General features: G+C 44.8%; 1 protein-coding gene across 5 annotated transcripts in view; it reads right to left on the bottom strand.

Annotated features, from left to right (window-relative positions):
- The window catches only part of PTBP3 (polypyrimidine tract binding protein 3), a 683480-nt gene that overhangs the window by 286970 nt on the left and 375709 nt on the right, over window positions 1–20801 (bottom strand). For all 5 annotated transcript variants that reach the window (XM_085641272.1, XM_085641268.1, XM_085641270.1 and 2 more), the window contains one exon: window positions 1567–1731. In XM_085641272.1, the coding sequence (XP_085497398.1) occupies window positions 1567–1731 (165 nt within the window). The remainder of the gene's footprint in view (window positions 1–1566; window positions 1732–20801) is intronic.

Genomic DNA, 20801 nt, shown 5'->3' with positions numbered 1-20801 from the left:
TCAAGGGAGGTCGTGATCCAATTTCTGAAGTTGCTATCGGCGTTGTCCGGGATATCTTCATGAGTCGGGGTAGTAGATATCAGGGTATTGGCCCATTCTTCAATGGGGAGTTTGGACCAAGTCCTGCCTCTAGTGAAGGTGGGCAGTTTGAGGTTTCCTAAGGGATCCTGGAAGTTGGAATAGGACCAAGAAGTGGTCCGTCCAAGGAAGGGGGATGGAGTCTATTGCTTGCATCGCGGGGGTGCTGGTGAACACTGGGTCTAGCAGGTGGCCTTTGATGTGAGTGGCTCCTGAGTTAAGGAGACGGAGGTCCGAGGTCGCTAGTTCAGTGATCAGGTCGACTACTCCAGAATCTGAAGTGTCTTCGAAGTGGATGTTCAAGTCTCCGACTAAGATAAAATTCGTGACGGAGTGAGCCTGTGTTGCTACAGTGTCTAGGAGGGCATTGGGAAAGGAGCCGGGGTGGCCGGGGGGACGGTAGACTAGAATCCCTGAGAGGGAATTCGTAGGGTCTAGTTTGATTGAGAATTGGAGGCTTTCAGAGTCTGAGATTTGTGCGTCGCTGGAGTTACAGGTGAAAGAGTCTCGGTAGATGATAGCAATGCCTCCACCTCTGCCTAGTGGTCGAGGGAGAGACTGGATGAGGAATCCCGGTGGAGTGGCTAACACTATGTCCGAGTCAGAGTGTGGAGTAAGCCACGTTTCCGTTAGGAAGAGATGCTGCCTAATAACGTGCAATCTACCTCATACACCACTTAGATTAAAAGTACTCTTGCTATTAATCTGCCCTTAACTTAAGATCTTGACAAAGCATTAATTATCATTCAAACTGCACTTGAGAGCAGATATGAAAAGCAGCCCATGAGACCCCACAATACCTCTAATTCAAAAGAGCAGGTGAAAACATTAGTGTAGATCTGTGACTTGCCAGAAGCCCAATCAGATTGCAAATTAAGACCAACTTCTGTGGGACAACACAAAAGGTTTTCCCCCCCTTAGATCCAAGTTTCTGGTAGAAATTTACACTTCATATTGACAGTGCTTATACCTAATGTTTTTTCGCAAAGATGTCACTAATGATAAATGAATTAAGCATGCATTTCTATTGTCTTAGGAGACGGCTCCATCTCCTAAAAAGAGTACAAGTAATTCGGGACAGCTGAAGACTTGGCTTCAGTTACAAAATAAGAGCATTGAAAAGAGTCCTTCTACTGACGATTAACAGAAGTGTTTCATTAAACTTGAACAGAAGTACTTCTTGGGAATCAAAAGGTCTCCCACCATTAACTTCAAAAGAGGGGGCACCAGGATCCAAACGTGATACTGACTGGAACCCCATAGGAAAATGCATTGATTAAAACAGATAGAGGGTTAAAATAAGAAAATAAATAAAGATGCACTTGGCACTCTCCGATGGAGAGGATGTTCCTTCCTTACGAGAACAATCTAAAAGTAGGCTCTTTGAGGCATTGTCTCTTGGCTAGAACAGACACTTCTATTAATTTCCAAAGACAAAGGAGCTGTGAAGTACCCTGAACAAAAAAGAATCAACACCCATGTCCTCACCTGATGAAGTACTTCAAGAGTGACAGGATAGAAGAGATTTTCAACGATGATCCTAATTACAGGACTTTGACCAGGCAGTAATAGTCCTTCACTAACTGGGCCACCAGCAAGTGCAAGGCCTCCAGGCGGAACGCCTCCCACTGCATGCAAGGCAGCCTGCGCTCTCTACAAAGAAACAGAAAACATATAAAAGTCGAGTACATACCATGTCAACGTTACAACAACCGAATGACAAACATTGCTCACACTATAACTCGCCAAATATAATCCAAACTTACAATAATCAACAAACGTGCATCACTGAGCTTAGAAGAGATATTTATATCATTGCATGTTGCATAGACTTGTGAAACAAATCTAACGCTGGTCCTTAAAGTGAAAAATTATGTTCCTTAAAGACATTTATTTTTGTACAAAAATAATGCATACTCTACTAAAAAACTCCTTTAGGTTAATTTGTGTGGGACGTAGGAATATGCTACTTACCAGTATGCATCTGTTCTTGGCATGTAGAGCTGCAGATCTACACACTTTTGCATAGATCGCCATCTGGTGTTGGGCCCGGATGTTTGCAGTTTGTTTTTCCTCTTGGAAAGTCTTTGGAAGTCACGAGGTCGGTGACTCCTCCCTTGGTTGGTATTGCGCATGGACTTCGGCTCCATCCTCAGATTGTTTTTCGCCAACAGAGAAAGAGGGAGCGTAGTAATAACAGTGAAGAAACCCACGTGTGTTGTATCTAAATAAGATAGACTGGAACAGATACAGGTAACCGGGGAGGCAAGCGGGCGTGTGTAGATCTGCAGCTCTACATGCCAAGAACAGATGCATACTGGTAAGTAGCATATTCCGTTCGAGGCATATGAGCTGCAGATTACACACTTTTGCGTAGACTATATAGCAGTTCCCAACCCTAGCGGCGACCACCGGTATCTGTTGCAGTGGTCTGAAATAGTGTTTTTAGTACAGCCTGGCCCACACTAGCTTGTTGCTTGGTTTGCACATCTACACAGTAATGTTTAGTGAAAGTGTGCGCTGTTGACCATGTAGCTGCCTTGTAGATATCATCTAATGGGATGTTCCCTAGAAAAGCCATAGAAGCCCCTATCTTTCTTGTAGAGTGGGCTTTAGGGGGGAATAGATAGCGTGCGCTTTGCTTTGTGGTAGCAAATCTGTATGCATTTTACAATCCACCTAGCTACCCCTGATTTCGAGATGGGGTTGCCTTTATGTGGTGGAGAGAAGGAGACAAACAATTGCTTTATCTATCTGAAAGGTTGTGTTCTCTGGATATAGTAAAGCAAGGCCCTTTTAACATCCAGTGTGTGTAGAGCCCTTTCTGCAACAGTTGGAGGTTGCGAGAAAAAAAAACGGTAATTCTACCGATTGGTTTAGATGAAAGGGGGAAATGACTTTGGGTAGGAATTTTGGGTTGGTACGGAGAACAACCTTGTTCGGGTGCATTTGGAGAAAAGGTTCTTGTATAGTAAGTGCTTGTATCTCATTGACCCTTCTAAGGGAAGTGATGGCTACAAGGAAAGCGGTCTTCTATGTGAGAAATTGCAGTTCACATTTATGCAAAGGTTCGAAAGGAGGGCCCATTAGCCTTGTGAGAACTATATTTAAGTTCCACACAGGTGAGGGTGGCACTCTGGGGGGAATTATTCGTTTGAGGCCTTCTATGAAGGCTTTGATGGCAGGCACTCTGAAAAGTGATAGGTGCTGTCTGTTTTGTAGGTAAGCGGCAATTGCTGCGAGGTGTAGTCGAATGGATGTATATGCTAGGTTACACCTTTGTAGATGGAGTAAGTAGCATATGATGTGCTGTATAGATACGTCTAGAGGGTTGATTGTGTTTTTATGGCAATAAACAACAAATCTTTTCCACTTGGCAGCGTAGCAGGCTCTAGTGGTAGGGCGTCTAGCTTCTCGGATAACGTTCATACAGTCGGGGGGAAGGTTAAGGTATCCGAACTCTAAGATTTCAGGAGCCAGATCGCAAGGTTGAGCTGAGCTGGGTCCGGGTGTCTGATCTCTCCATGGTTCTGGGTTAGGGGGCATGGTGAGAGGTGTAACTTTTGGTGTGGCACTACCGAGAGTTCCAGCAGCGTGGTGTACCACGGTTGTCTGGCCCATGTTGGAGCTACTAGAATTAGTGTGGGGGAGTGCTGTTGTAGCTTTCGCACCACTAATGGAATTAGTGGGAGAGGTGGAAAGGCGTACGCAAATTTGCCTGGCCAGTTCATCCATATCGCATTGCCTTTGGACAATGGGTGTGGGTATCTGGCGGCGAAGCTTGGGCATTTTTTGTTTTCGTGGGTGGCGAATAGGTCTATCTGTGGATGCCCCCACATCTGAAAGAACGGGTGAAGAACCTGCGGGTGAAGTTCCCACTCGTGGATCTGCTGCGTCTGTCTGCTGAGCAGGTCTGCCATGGTGTTTTGGACTCCTGGGACATGCTGTGCTGGGAGAAAGATTTTGTGTGGAATTGCCCATCTCCATATGCTCTGTGCTAGTTGAGAGAGCTGTGGAGAGTGTGTGCCGCCTTGTTTTTGGATGTAGTACATGGCGGTCATGTTGTCTGTGCGGATAAGGACTGCCTTGCTTAGAATGTGTGTGTGAAAGGATTTTAGGGCTAGAAAGATTGCCAGTAACTCCAGATTATTGATGTGGAGTAACTTTTGTTGCGGCGTCCACGTGCCCTGCACTGTGAGGTGTAGTAGATGAGCTCCCCAGCCGGAGAGCGATGCGTCTGTTGTCAGGATTATTTGTGGAACCGGGTCCAGGAACGGTCGACCTCTGGAAAGATTTGTGGTGTTCCACCACTGCAGAGAGCGATGGGTGCGACCGTCTACCAACACCAATCTGTCAGTTGCCCCTGGGCCTGGTTCCATTGGCGCGCTAAGCACTCTTGGAGTGGACGCATCTGGAGTCTTGCATGAGGCACTACGAAAATGCAAGAGGCCATCATCCCTATCAGTTGCATAAACACTCTTGCTGGGAGGGAGTGTTGAAGTATGAATTTTTGACGCAAAGCCTGAATGCTTGCAATCCTGGCTGAATTAGGGTAGGCTATGGCTTTTGAGGTGTCTATGGTGGCACCGAGGTATTGCTTTATGTGGGATGGTGTTAGCTGGGACTTTTGGTGGTTCACCAGGAAGCCTAGTTGGTGAAGTAGTTGGATTGTAGTGGCGGTGTGGTGTACACATTGGTTGTAGGACACGGCTTTTATCAGCCAGTCGTCCAGGTATGGAAAGACGTGAATGTGCTGTCTTCTGAGATGTGCCGCCACTACCGCTAGGCACTTGGTGAATACCCGTGGTGCTGTCGTGACCCCGAATGGGAGCATCTTGAACTGGTAGTGTTGCCCGTCCACTACGAATCTGAGGTACTTTCTGTGGGCAGGGTGTACCGGAATGTGAAAGTATGCGTCTTTCAAGTCCTGTGTGGTGAGAAAGTCGTTCTGGGAGAGGAGCGGAAGTACCTGCTGAAGTGTTACCATGTGAAAATGGTCCGAATGTATGTATGTGTTTAGAGGCCGGAGATCTAAGATAGGTCGTAGAGTCTCGTCTCTTTTTGGTATCAGAAAATATAGGGTGTAGACCCCTACATTTTGCTGATCGTGGGGGACCTGTTCTATTGCGTGCTTTTGTAGAAGGGAGATTACCTCCTGTTTTAGTAACGTGGAATGTTCTTGTGACATTTGGCGTTGCCTGGGTGGAATGTTGGGGGGGTAGATGCGAGCTCTAGGCAGTACCCTGAACGAATAATTTGGGTCCCCCATTTGTCTGATGTGATGGATTCCCAGACGTGAAGGAAATTTTGTAGTCTGCCCCCGACCGGAGCAGGATGGTCTGGGGGGGAGCAGGGGAAAGTCATTGGGTAGGCGGTGTGGCAGAGCGGGCGATATTTGTTTTGCCTCTGCCTTTATTGTTATTGCCTCTATAGCTGCCTCTTTAATAACCCCTTGTGAAGGTGGACTGAGGAGGGGATTTGTAGGATGTCGACGCGCTATCTGAGGAGTATCCTCTGCCCGTGCCCCGAAAGGAAGAGCGGCGAAAGGAGCGCCTAGGAGGGTGTGACTGTAGGGCTCCCATAGATTTCGCCGTATCTGTGTCTTTCTTCATCTTCGAGGGCCTCATCTACCTTTGGACCGAATAAATGTTCTTGATCAAATGGATGGTTTAATATGGAGGCTTGTACCTCAGGTTTAAAGCCTGAAACTCTCAGCCAAGCGTGGCGACGGAGGAGGACACTAGTGTTAATGGCCCTGGAGGCTGTGCCTGCTACGTCTAAGGCACAGTGTATAGAGGTATTAGTTATGGTCTTTCCCTCCTGAATTAATTCATTGGCCCTATTTTTGTATTTTTCTGGTAGATGGTGCATGATGGTTTCTAGTTCATCATAATGCACTCGGTCGTATCTGGCCAATAGCGCTTGAGTGTTGGCGATACGCCATATATTGGCTGCCTGTGATGCAGTGCGTTTTACTGACGCGTCCAGGAGCTTTGATTCCTTGTCAGGTGGTGGTGCTTCGCCTGACGCCTGGGAATTTGATGTTTTCCTTGCGGTGGATACCACTAGGGAATCGAGTGGCGCTGGCCCTTTGATGTAGGCAGGATCTGTAGGGGTAGCTTTATACTTTTTCTCTATGCGTGGGTTTAGGACCCTAGCCCTGACTGGGTCTTTAAAAACCTCTGGCGCATGTTTTATTACCCCTTTGAGCATAGGTAGTATAGCAGTAGACCTATGTGCAGTATCAAAGGTGTCTAGGAGGAAATCTTCTTCTACTGGGTCAGTGTGTTGCTCTACCCCGTGATAATGTGCCGCCCTCTGAAGTAGGTGGTGAAAACCTAATGAGTCTTCTGGTGGAGATGGCCTGGATGGATAAAGGTCATCTTGTGGGACATCTGGAATGTCTGGATTATTATAATCATCCCATGGGTCTGGGGATCCTGTAGGGGTGGGGTCTTGTGGCACATCTGCTGGGTCGTAGTATGGGTCCACCTGATCATCATGGTCTGGAGACTGGGTCGGAGAGCGATGAGGCAGGGGTGGAGAAGGTGGAGGGGGCGGCGGTGGAGAGGGTGGAGGAGGCGGAGGAGGTGGGGAAGGCACTCTGAAAGGGGAGGTAGCAGAGTCCTTCCTCTTTGGAGGTGGAGGTGGGGCTGGTTTGTTCAAATGTCTCTTATTAGAAGACAGTTCCAAATGTCCAGTGTTTGGATCCTTGGCAAGTGTCTTTTGCAAATGATCTGGTGTAAATAGTTCTTGCGACACTGGTTGTTCGCTCGGCGCCGAAGTTTTCGGGGCCGATTACTTTTTAGGCTTGTCTGTGCCGTACTTTTTTGGAACCTCCGATTTTTTGTTTGGTGCCGAGACAGGCTTCGGCGCGGGAGTATCGGTGCCGAGGGCCTTATGATGTTTGGTCGGCACCGAGAGGCTGGGTTTCGACACAGAGGGCTTTGGTGCGGAGCTCGGTGTCGAGGTAGAGGCTGATCTCTTCTTCGGTGCCAAAGGGTGTTTTTCGGCACCGCTGGCAGGCTGGCTCGAGCCCGAGCCGCCGGAAGGCTTATTAGGCTTCTTCACCGGGCCCGAAGGTGGGGTGTTCGAAGCAGTGTCTGTGGTCTTGCCTAGGCCCGGAGGCGAAGGCGTGACCAAAGCCTTTTTGGGTGTCGGCGCGGGTGTGGGAGGGGGTATTTTACTCACTACCCTCTGCGATGTCCTCCACATCCGAGTCGTCGGCTTCGGAAGCACTGACTAGGTCCTCTTCGGTGTGCTGCTGTCCCAGAGCTTCAACGTCGTCCCCGAAGATGTCGACTGGCACGGAAGGCGAGGAGTGCGCCATTTTTCGTCTGGCCCTTCGATCTCGAATAGTCTTTTTGGATCTAAAAGACTTGCAGGCGGGACAGTCTCGAGCCTCGTGTTCAGGGGAAAGGCAGAGGTTGCACACCCCATGAAGATCGGTGTGGGGGGAATTTGGACCCACATCGAGGGCACTTCTTGAATGGAGTTCTTTCCACCAGCCGGGACCGGAGCCTGGATAGGCCCGAAGGCCGCCGTCGATGACTGGAATCGAAGGTGTGTCGAAGAAGAAGGTGATTGAGGAGATCAGGATCTGAACAATACCGCGGAGAGCGAGGATTCCGCTTCGATCGTCGAACTGGAATGTTCGGAACCGGAGCGCGAAGTATTACATCCAAGCCCGATGGCAGAAAAAAACAATCCGAGGATGGAGCCGAAGACCATGCGCAATACCAACCAAGGGAGGAGTCACCGACATCGTGACTTCCAAAGACTTTCCAAGAGGAAAAACAAACTGCAAACATCCGGGCCCAACACCAGATGGTGATCTATGCAAAAGTGTGTAGTCTGCAGCTCATATGCCTCGAACAATATGTTTCAGACGTAAGGATCAAGCACAGATAGAAAAAAAGGGCTATGATGCCCACAATCAAGATGATCTAGCTAAATATAACAGAAGAAATTCAACACAAACTGGCAAACAAAAGCCTGGTTTCCTTCATGGGTTGGTAATGGCACAAACACATTGCCCAAAGCTGTAGAGCCAGCATCTCTTCCACTCTGAGCAGATGGCTGCGGGGCAGCAATGGATGTCTTCATCAAGAATGGCCTACCGGAGTTGAAGGGATGATCCCGTAAGCACCGTAAAATATGGCAATATTCGCAGGAATATTTCCCAGGGGAGGTTTCTCCATTACAGCTATGGGGCTGTGCCCATCTGAAATTCTACATGTTTATCACTCAAAATATTACATGGATCGATTTAGAGATACAATCATACCTCTAAACAAATCGATGTAAAGCAATAAATAACTATTTCGGTTTATTGAACCATAGAAGTGCACAGAACATGTTAGAATACATAGCAAAAACACAAACCATGAAACGTTTGTAAACATCAAAAAGCATCCGTGGACACTAAAGCATTTTCCTGTTAAGACACAAAACCATAAAACAGCAAAAACCTGAGAGAAGTCCTAAAATTTAGCTAAAAAGGGTCAGTTATGCCACCTTTGGAATATAAGCTAGCAGGAACCTTTATAAGGCCCTGGGACGAATTATATTGTTCTTAAATTGCAGGGGGGAAATAATAATACAACCAGATTTTTACTAAAGTACATTAAAACAGGTTGCCTGTGGTTTACATAATACTGGATTCATTTAATAGAGTGCACTACAAAATATCAAGAACATATGGATGAAAATCCCAATCATAAATTGCTGCGAACTCGAAGGGCACTCAAAATAAAATTCAGCACTGCATGGATAACCTGTACCTTCCAGGCAACACAAAAATGCTAAACTTAGTTCATGAGTTCTAATTTTTGACAGTTTCAAGATTGGGCAGAGAAAAGGTCTGATTTGTGCAGTGTATAAGGTGCAGAAAAGGAAAAGTGTTTAGTGCTTTGGGGTGTAAATCATCACTGGGGCAAGGGGCAGTGATGAGAACGAAGTTCCCCGTATAGGAAATGCTGCAAGAAAGTGTATAGTATTTAAGCGTAATCAGGTCAGCAAAAATGTATGCCGCTCATATGAAATTACTTGGAGATACAGCACAGGCTGTAATTTGGAATACGAGGGATCTTCTGCCAACCCAACTACCTTATTTGCCATCTGGATTGTGTTATGATGGAAATACAGCTCTTTCACCTTGGATACAGCTCAGACAGTATCTGGCGTGAAAAAATATTCTGGGATACCTAAAGGTATCAAGTCATCTCTAATAAATTTGAACCATGGCATATCTAGAGCCCTATCTGTAGTTAAACATTCGGCCAGCATTAATCTGCAAAAATGAGATTCTGAATTGTTCGACTCTCAAACAAAGTAAAAGAGACTGTAATCAGATATGATCTTCTATGCATCCTAGACCAAATTCTTTCTGACAAAAGTTTTTAGGGGACTGAAAGAAGCCTTCTCAAGAATTTGTTTTCTATAATTTGGAGGCAGTTACTGTTGGAATAACCCCACATACCAGCACCAAATGAGATGATCAATAGACACTTGCTTCCGAAAATACATAGTAATTCTTTTGTGGGTTTATGCCCCAGCTTTTTACAAAATCTAAAGACCAAGTCCATGGACATTTGGAATTGTAGGACCATAATATTGAAGGGGAATTTCCATTTAAAACAAACATTTTAAGTATGCCTTAATATGTAAAATGGGGGAGTTTTATCATTTCTGAGCCACGAAGGACAAATTTCCTTGTTTTAGTTAGTTTCAAGTCACACTTCATTATAAAAGATTTTGTTCTGTTTATCCTTAGGCCCGGATTCTTCATAAAGGTGGTAAAAGCATCCAGCAAAGATTTAGGTCCATCGGCTGTTCCGGCTATGAGGACTGCGTCATTGGCATATAGTAGTACGGGTACCGGACTAGTTCCAATTTTTGGAACATCTTCCGCCTGTACTGCATAGATAGTCCTCTAGGCCATTAATATATAGGAGAAAAAGGAAGGGGGCAAGGACACAGACTTGCCTTACCCCAATAACTAATTGAAATTCCTCTGTAAGATTCCCATATTGCTGAATCTGACCTTTACTGAGTTATGGGTGTGAAGCCTAGAGAGAAAAGTTAAGATTGGCGTATCAACCCCAAAATGGCTCAAACTGGCCCATAACTTTCACCTATTTACTGTGTCAAATGAACGTGTGAGGTCCATGAACGCAAGATTGGTACACCCTTTTTTTGGCCTTGTGTATTTTTGCCCTATGAGTGTTAGGTTCAAGGTCTGCACTAATGATCCAAGGCTGGGACGAAACTCAAACATCAACACCCGAAAGACATTGTGTTTCCACTAACCAATATTCTAGTTTGGCTAATATAACTACCTAGAATTTTGACCAAGCTATCCAGCAGAGAAATTGGGCTGGAGCAATGCGGTTGGCCCTTTTCATCCTTCTTGAAAATGGGGACTATAATCGCCTCCTGTTGTGTCTTAACTAGGAGACCAACTACAGCAGATCTCGAAACATTTGTGATTAGAGGGCCCTAAATATTGTGGGTGTGATCTGTATATATTGGCTGGAATCCTACCTGGTCCCGGGGCTTTATTAAATGGAACATGGCCTGGATGACATCCAAGACCTCAATCGTGTTGCTAAAGGCTCCAATCGAGTCCAGGTCCTGACCTTTAAGGATTTCAGCCCTCCCCACCTCATTAATTCTTAAGATTTGAGAACTATCCCACATAATTTCCAACTGATATTAGGGTCTCTACTTTGGGGATATTGTCTTCTAGCAAGTTGTGGGAATTAATAACCGGTCAAAAAGGTCTCAAATCTTTCATATCGCTTGCTATTTCTAGGTTTTCCTGCTCCTTTTCTCTCAGTTCCTTCTTTCTAACAGCAATTGCTACCTTATATGAGCTTCTGGCCATCCTTATTCCTTCCTAATCTTGGGGTTGGTCCTTAAGGACTTCTTTAAGGAGTTTGCGGGCATGCGGACAGGTCTTGTGAAACCACCGGAGGCTTTAACTGGATCGTATGCTATTTTATGTTGACTTTTCAGCTAAATAACCAGTTATGTAGGAGAATAGGCCTCTAACATCCACAGGGTTTGCTTAATCCTGCAGGGTCATAGCAGGTTGGGTATGGTTCTTTACAACGAGTTCTCTGAGGAATTTATCCTCATCAATATACCTCCATTTGATATTTAAGCCCTTATGTTTCTTAAATCCTATCTTGTGTCTCACCACTGGACATCTTGCCAATTCCCAGTTTAACAACAAATACTAAGGGATTATGGTCACATGTACAGCATGACAGTATATTACAGCCATGAAAACTCCTGCTCGAAAATCCTTTGAAATTAGAATATAGTCCATCACCAAGCTTGTACCAGCCCAGACATGTAATTTGATTGTTATCTGTATTTATGCAATCCTGTACAAACACAAGGGAGTTAGCAGCTACAACTCTGCGTCCCTGTAGGTTAGTTTAGTTTTATTGTACAGTTAAAACATTACAATTGTAGCTAAAAATATAAAAATAAAACTATGTTAAAAGAAAACATCAAGCGGTTTACTTATTGTGCCAAATAAAGGTTTCACTGAAGAAATCAGTTCATGTCAAACAGTTTTCCATTGGGTAGTGGTTCCGTCCAGATGTGGTTATGCCAAGAGTTCCAAGTCAATCCTTGATTTGTTAGCAGCAAGAAAATACCAATTTCACCCAACTGTGCAAAGCTTGCAAGAATATTTTGTGCTAAAAACTTGCTATCATAAAGTGCCTATTACGTTAACATGATCTAAACACTCTGGTCAATGTGGCGTACTTTTATACAGTTTTCTAGGTTGAAGTGCTAGGTGCTATTTCAGATACCCAGGTTCTGCATGGTTTGAGAGTGCGTTTTACTCGTCAGGTTGTATTTAGTGTTCTTGTCACATGTCTTATGTTTAGTTACTGCAGTTTGCCCTTCTGCGTTGTGCCATTTTTTCCTTAGCTGGTCTTTACTTCACCTATTTTGCAGTCGCAGGGTGACAACGGGGGCAGCCTCTTTTCTACCTTATTTAGGAATCTCACAGAGCGGCAGTTTAATTGCGTCGAGTTCGGTTTGAAACAGGTCAATAACTCCTGTCTGCAGGTGCAGATGCCTCTTTGATTGAAGAGGTATCGTCACTCCGTTTTTGCAAATTAATATTATATGCAGAAGATCATAGCAACCAGTCCCGCATAAGCTGCAGAAGGACTTTGTTGTGTTCCGCTTCCAAGGTGGTAAATGTGGGAGCAGAGGTAGCATGCCCAGAAGGTATTTCAAAAACCTCTCCTGTACTGCCAGGTTGAAGCGGTGACTCATGAATAAAAAATATTTGGGAATCCTGGGCCACACAGAAATTTGTGGGGGGTACGGTAGCTATTTTCCTGCTTTCATTCTGAATCCACTAGGCAAGGATTGATTTGTACGGTGTGAGTGGCGGGGGACTCCGTCAGGTCAGTGAGATCTAGAAGTGGGCTCCACAGCATTATTGCTGCCAAGTAAGCCGTATTTAAAAAAAAAGTTTTAATCCATGGTAACTTCTGCACGGTCTCAATCAGCCCTATGACATACAATAGATAACTGGTAATTAAATTGGAGCCCGCTTTGCCTTTGTCAGGATTAGATAGGTGACTGCTTTAACACTTGTCCATTTTTAAGATATTTAAACACAGTAAAGAGCAAAAGAAGCTCAACCTACTAATTCTACAGTGGGAAAAGCATCAGGTGGTCAGGAATATCGAAACCAAGAGACATGACCCAGCCGAGACTCCTCTGGACACAGCTGGACCCGCTTTTGGTCCTGGCTTCGCCTGCGTGAGAACCGTGCAGCGGTGAGAGGGATAGCGCTTGACAAGGATGAGGTGAGCGCTACTGCAGGAACACCTCCTTGGGCCCTAATGCAAGGTGAAGATGCAGGCCTCTACCCGCAGGCTATCACATTCCTGCACATACCCACAAATCGAAGTACTTTTCTCAGCTGTGTCACCAAGCTGCATGCCCAACATTGCTTTGAAGCAGGAGACTGAAGCCAGGCAGTAAATCCACTTTCTGCACTGTGACGCATGATGGAGGGTTTACCTTTCTAAAGTCCTTCATTGCCATTGTAGTCTATGTTGGTATCCACTGTAGCCAGTGATGCAGTCAGTTTCATGGTTTTGGGTGTCTGAATCTGCATCCCTGCGTGAAGCCAGAAGTCTGACATTCCCAGGCATAGATTCCACCCTTTCCCATTCGTCACACAGTAGGACTGTATGTAAGCATGTGATTTGGAGCCTTGTCCTTGGTAATAAGTATTCTGTTAATGTTGTGTTATGTATATTGTGCCAAGACTCTTTGTTATGCTAAACTTGCCCCACTGTGACTGTGGAGGTCTCTGACCCCAGCTGCAGGTCGCTTGCCCCTTTAGAAGTGGAACTGCTGTATTTGTTCCCCCACGAAATTGATCCAAAAGAGGAGCAGGGCTGTTGTTCACTTGCACAGTTGATCCAAAACATATGTGTCAAGTGGAAAAGGAAATAAGCTTTTAGTAAAGAGTAATTTGCTGTATGGCATTAAAACAGGCCCTATCTTCATGCTCTTAACATTAATGTCAAAAACATGGATTGATTATGAATAATGAATGTTGAAAATGTTAAGTTAATGAAAGTCAGCGATTTAGTTCCTCTTATTTCACGTTTTACTTAATCTTGCATTCCCCAAGAGTGTTGGCCATTTCATCATGTGTTTTTTTTCGTGCATCTTACTATTCTTGTATAGTGCATACTTTGAGTTGTGCCAGGTGTTTATGGGGGGCTTTGATTGAGAGCTCTGGCGCTGAGGCGGGGTTGGCCTCTCTGCAGAGCGCACAGAACAATGGTCATGTATTTCAGTTGCATGGAAATGTGTGTGAAGGGCGTACACAGGTGTCAAAATATTTATAAAGGAACAATACAAGATAAAATAAAGTGCTTAAATATGAGTCAGAGCTGTGTATGTTGGGGGATGTGAGGTGGCGATGCAAGGAAGTGCATTTGAGGGCGAGTCAAAAGAGGGTGCTGAAGAGGCAAGAGACTAGGTTGAAGATGTGCTGGTGGACTAGAAGTGCAGAGAAAAAGGGCATACATATTCAACATAAAGGGCACCTAACTGAAGGTCAATACTCCTTCCACAGGCCTCTACATTTAAATTCACAGTATCACAATTTCAGAATTGATGCATTCCCAATGTTAATTATTTCTAACAAATCACTGTTACTCATTCATCTTAAACAACCATTGGCAAAGTCAACAGTACTGCCAAGTTTTAGGTGTTTGCCAGTTGTCTTCTGTATCTGAATGTGTAACAACATCACCGGTCAGGGGGCACACTATGGCAATCGCAATAATGTATTTTACATGTGCCCTTTTAGAGAGCCCACACTTTTTTCATCCCACTTAAAGATCTGCCTGCACATATTTCTATATGACTGATTGCCACCAACAGCTGTGGGTGCTTCCCGAAGCGTGGTTAAAGCATTTTCTTGCATTGCAAGACACTGGGCAAGCACACGCTTTACAGGGCCTGAAGCATGCTGCGCTGTGCAATTTGCACGGTACAGTAACTATTGAATATATTAATGCAGTAAGACATGGGGCATTTTTTATGTGTTCAATATTTCATGACTATACGCAACCATGGCCTTATAAAGCTTGCCTTCTCACTAAATTAATTTGCTTTAAAACACATCATTTTGCCAATCTTTTTGGATTTTTTTTCTTGGGAGGAGGATGTAGGAAAGTAGTATCTGCTTCTTACGGCCCCCCCCCCCCAACACTTTTTGCTGATGTTGCACTGTTTTTGGCCTAGTCTGACTGGGATCCAGCTATCCAGGACCCCAGTCTACCTGCTTTCTCCGGTCAATTAAGATACATGTACTTTAGGTACAGTCCAGATTGGATTCTGGAGTACCCTTATCAGTCCCTAGTATATGGTACACCATGTACCCAGGGCATAGGTACCCCAGAGGCCTCCCATGGGCTGAAGCATGTATTGTGCCACCCCTGAGAGGCCATCCAAATGAACACAGCCAGTCTGCTATAGCAGGCTGTGCAAGCTGGTGCTTGCACCACTTACTTAAGATATAGGTTCACTATATCTATTTAAATCACTACACTTGAATACCCATCAGTCAACCCTATGGCAGGCCTTAACAATCCTGAAGGCAGGGTGCTGGGTTTTACGTGAGAGGGTGCCCCAGCATGAGCAGAGCCCCTCTACAGCCTCCGGAGACCATTCTCTGGGGTTGTCTGTGATGCAGCCAGACATTTATATGTTCAAGTGCATTATAACCTTGCGGTAGATGCTAACTTTAAAACGGCGGATTAGAAACATGTTGTGTTTGGTGTCAAACACCTTGGAATCATACCTTCCCACCCGTAACTGGCAGGGGAGGTAAGATTCCACCCTTCTGAAAGGACATATGTGGGTTACCGGTATACCCGGTACCAGCTTTCTCCACCTGGGCAGCACAAAATGGATGCTGCCAGCCACAGACACAATTCTGCTCTCCTGCTGCTGAGCCAAGCTCGCGCAGAGGCTCAGCACAGGCATCCTGTTACTGGGAGGTGTAACCACCTCTCAGATAGGATTTAATGTATTGGAGCTGGGTGGGTGCACTCTTAGAGTGCCAGACAGTCTGCACTGGGGGCACATTTGGTGTCCCTGTGCATAGTCCAGCTCAAACCAGTTCCAGGAGCCATTTGCTCCTGCTCTGGCGCGAAACTGGACAAAAAGATATGGGTGTAGCCACCCCTCTGTCCTGCCGCTCCCCTAGGAGGGTCCACAGAATCTTTCCAAACCCTTCCCATGGGTATAAAGTGGGTTACCTGGCTACAGGACTTTAGATTTTACCTGGACACGGTTCTGCTAAGAAGAAACCAAGCACTTCGACTTCCTACACGACGCTGGACGACTGAAGAATCTCCCTTGGAGTAAAGGAGTTACTCCCCTGCAAAAGCAGGCACCTAAACGCATCTGACCAGTTTGCTTGTCCCGACCTCCTGAGGACTCTGGAAGATTTCAGCAACACAGGAGGTGGGTTTCCGAAGGTCCCTGAGGTCGATCTGCCCTCTCAGCGATTCGGAGTGCAGTATCCCTCGTGGGGACCGTGCAACCCGAACCCCTGGGCACCGCGTACTTTTTCAAGTGCATGTGCTTAGTGACTATTCCTGAGCCTGTGCTTTGGACTCCATGTAGTCTCGCACCGAGAAGTATTTGCACCGATGATTTTCGGCATCCACTCCATGAGTGTCCTGTGGGCTGGTGCGTTGCAGACTTACTTGAGGTCACCTCACGATCCCTGGTCCGTTGGCCTGTGGGTCCTGGCGAGGGTCACCTTGCTAATTCTTGGGCTTACCTGGTTGCTCCAGACGTGCCCGACTCTCCATTGCTTGGAGAGACCTTGCTGGTCCACACCGTAACCCGTTTCCTCGGACCGCGTGCGTTGCAGTTGCCAAGGCTTGTTGGTGCTCCAGCCGGACATCGACCCCTCAGCTCTGGACGTCCTTCGTGGGACAGCTCACCTCCGGACTTTGGTCATCCTCGACATCTCCTGGTCCCCGTGGCTGCAGAGTCAAGCAACCCTTCTTCACTCCTGAAGCACTCTACATCGATGGGCATTCAACTACCGAGCCACTGGTCACCTGAAACGACCTAGACTCTGTCCCCTATGCTTTCAGGTTTTTCTCACCTCGAATCCAGGCTTGGATTCCACTGGACATTCTTCACCCTCCTGGCAGCAGGACTTCTTTGCAGCTCTCCATTGAAAACAACGAAGGTTTCCGACACCACTTGACCCCTATGCACCCGGTTCCTCTGGGATAGGTAACACGGGTACTTCGGTACTCACTGGTGGGTTGGCCTTAGAACCTCCTAAATTCAAAAGGGTTTGCTCGAAGTCCTCTTAGAAGCGTCCTTAACTAGTAATTTTCCAACCGCGACTTTCCCATAGAGTTGTACGGAGCACACGTCTGATTCTCCACAGCACCCATCCTCCGTGGGCTCCCTGTGTCACTCCTCTGGGTGGTTCCTTGGGGTCCCAGCGATTCTACGTGCTCTAGGCACTGTGTCGATTGAAGTTGTTATACCATTCATTTAGTATATGGTTTGGTCTCCCCCTGGAGCCTGCTGTGTATTTCGCTATTTACGAATGTTTTATTGATCTAGTATTGTGTGCTTTGTGCCCTAGTCTTGTGTAGAGACTAGTAGACGGTTATATTAATAAATACATATTTTTATATAAACACTGTGTGGTTCTCCTTTCATTTAATCATTTAGGAGGTGATATTCTGGTAAAACAACCTGCTTTACATAACTACAAGATTAAGCCCGAAGGCTGCTCTCCATAGCTACCACTAGGATAGCTTTCAATAAGGTTATCTTAGACCTCAGACATCATAAGGGCCGTGTGGCCTGGTACAAGATGCCCACTTTAACTAGTGGACAGCATATACCAACCCACCTTCTCACAGAGGACCCCCCGGAACCAAAGTTTGCCCATTAGGCTTGCTCGCTTCATACAAGTCCTACAAAACTTTTATGCCCCACCACTTTCAAATGCCACCAGCCGACCACTGATATTTCCAACAAAAATGGTCAGGTGGGGTGAGAGCCAAGTTGCTCTTAGGGATCAGGTCTATCATCTCCTACCAAGCTCCTTCTGAATGTCCCCATCATAGCTGACTAGCCAATTCGCAGAATACGGCTGCTCAGCATTTTAGACTGATGTAATATGTCTGACGCCATTTAGTTTGTACCGGTCAAGTAGTTTAATAAATAAAAATTGTTTGTTACAAACAAAACAAAAAAACAGGTCTATGGAGCCAACAGCATAGTTTAGCATTCGAAAAAATTATATTAGTCGCTGCTTTCACAAATCTTCAAGTTACCAAAAAGCCTGCAGACAGCTAATCTTATTTCAACCCCTCCTACTTGAACACTCACTTTTAACCAACTTTCTCTCTCCTTACCATTTTTTCTTTTCTCTCTCCCCTTTCATGAACCTAGGTATGTACTTCCACTCAATCCATTCAAGAAATACATTAGAGTTAAAATGCATGCCTAATCATCCAAAACCTTTAAAATCAACAGAAAAATGCAACACGTAATGTATCCAATGCAGCCAAAGGAATACAGGTGAAGACTTTCTCTTGAAATTACAAAGTGGGAAGCGAGATGTACATTGTCCCAGGATTGTGTCCCCTACAGCTTCCCTGTGTGAAACTTGAGAAAATAGAGTGCCTATTAGAATACCCTCAACTGGTTGGATGCCATCTGAGGGTTTGGTAAGTATAATTGTCACCTCAACTCCTCCACACTTCTAAAGATACTCCCCAAATCTGACCATTAGCCTCCTTGCAAGAGCCTGCCATCTTGGTTATTCATATGGCACTAGAGGTACTCTCTCTAAGCACTCTTTCTACATCTGTAAATTTGAGTTAGAGATTACAGAACATGTTTTTTACACTAAAGCAGATTGGTTAGATTACAGGTGAAACCTTATAATTCATTCAAAAATAGAAATGGGAAAAAGGAGTAAACTATTTAAAGAATTATTATTTTAAATTGACAATGTTCTAATTATGCACCTGCGAAATTTAAAATTTTAAATCGGATTTCTATGTTTAGATGAAATCGGCTAATCTGTATATATATATTTTAAACTAGGACTAAACTTCTTAAGAAGGGAGTAGGGTGCTCTCTGGACTTTCAACTACAGGCACAGAGGAAAATGCCTGTGCCACTGCACAATTAAACAATGGCAAGGCCAACAGGTCCGGCTTTAATGTGTAATATATGTAAACAAAGATATTCATGAATGTTTGCATGTGTACCATGAACACAAATTAGTTTGGATATTAACGTCCTCCCTGACGTTGTTGTCAACGCTGGGAGAAACTAAGGAAAACAAATACTTCTCTATAGAATGTATATAACTGATAACCAACCGAAGGGGACAAACAGTGGGATGACTGAGTGTCCCTTGTAGATGTAAAGTAGTCACCAAGTACATTCCAATGGAAGAACTACCTAGAAGGTGAAATGGTACAGCCAACAGATTAGGCGAGAGAGGTATTCTCAGAGTGGTTGCGAAATTAAACCAGACATATAAAAGCAGTCATTCTTCACAAGGTCTGGTTGCTCTAGGTACATTCTAATGTGCATCCACGCAAGTGGAGCCAAGGCATGCACAAAAATACAAGGAGCATATCCAGTATGCTTGAAGAAGCTAAGTCCCCTGGTGCAAAACATAGGGTCAGTTAGAAGTTGTCAACCTGGGGCAAGATTATGCGGTTGCCTAGACAAGCCGAGGACTGTCAATCCACATTTGCTCTTCCTTCACACATTAATAACAAGCTGAATTTTAGATCAATAAAGGTAAAAGGATAATCGATCATCAGAAGAACTTTGAATAAAAGCAGCCATTTCAGCTCAGGCCAAACTAGTTCATACCCAAAACCTTTGCTTTACTTTCGAGTTTTATGAAAACATGAAAAAAATAGACAAAAAGTCTAAAACTGATCTGGGGAATCCCTTAGGATCTAGGGAAAATCTCATTCAGAATCCAGCGCAGTGCGATGATCCGCAGAGGTTTCAAAGATGACTTGATTGACATTACGTAATTTAAGTGAATGATTACTCGCACGGTTTTCACCCAGGATTAGAAAACCGTGGCAGCATGCACGTTTATTGTTTTCCGCTCTCATCTGTTGATTTTCTTGGACCATTCTCTAGGCAGACATAAGTACGGGGGCACCTACTGCTTCCTACATCTGTTCCAGTGGGCATCAAAAAACAAGCTGGAAAAAAACTATTTTGTGCATAGATTTTGCTCTTGATTAGCTGTGCAAGACATTTTATAATTATGCAGTTATTACATAAAGTATGTGACGTTCGTTTCAGCTAAAAAAGAAGAAAAACGTGATCACTCGAATAATGCAAAGCCAAGAGCTTCTCTAGAGGGATCACTGACACGATTTCACTTTTAATTCGCTGTGACGAACAACATTAAAAGTACAATAAATACTAAAGGTGCTTCACTGGATAAATGGGCCTTGGTCTGTAAAAAAATGTCTTAGCCGTTATTCTAATCAGAGAAAGAACGAAAGATGGAGGACATCACTTACATCTGAAAATAAATTAATGAAATGTATTTAGTGTGCTAATTCTTTCTGTACCGCAGAGCAGCAGGGAAGCAAACAGCAGCTGCTGGGCCCTCGAAAAATATTAGATATATAAACAAAGATATGATAGGGCAGACAGGGATTAGGAACTGGAGCTGGTGAGGGAAGCAATGGAGTGGGGGAAATGTTTCTATCCACTTAAAAGTGCTTTAATTTACCCTGCTTATTAAATGATGCATCACCATTACCATATGGTTAAGTTCACTTATTTGAAATCAAGTTTGAATTTACATTGAGGAAAATACCTTGAAATTATGAACTTTAAAAATATTGTTTTGATACCCTAACACTGGTATCTATATTTCTGTAATATACTGAAATGGCAAAGTTTTAAAATGTTTTTTAAAAATGCAATGTGTCTAGTATGCAAGTTTATTTATAAAATGCCAGCCCATATGTGCAAACAATGCAGTGCTGTAGATTCACCTAATTCCAAGGGTTCCAGCCTTTACCAGCTGATGAATGGTATTAAGTTGCTGACTTTCAGTCCAAAACGCTTTCCACTGTGGACAAATCGTAGTGCCCTGATGGTTCGCA

This window comes from Triturus cristatus, chromosome 2_2 (genome assembly GCF_964204655.1).
Source record: "Triturus cristatus chromosome 2_2, aTriCri1.1, whole genome shotgun sequence".
Lineage (NCBI taxonomy): Eukaryota > Metazoa > Chordata > Amphibia > Caudata > Salamandridae > Triturus > Triturus cristatus.
This window is presented reverse-complemented; position numbering and strand designations above follow the sequence as displayed.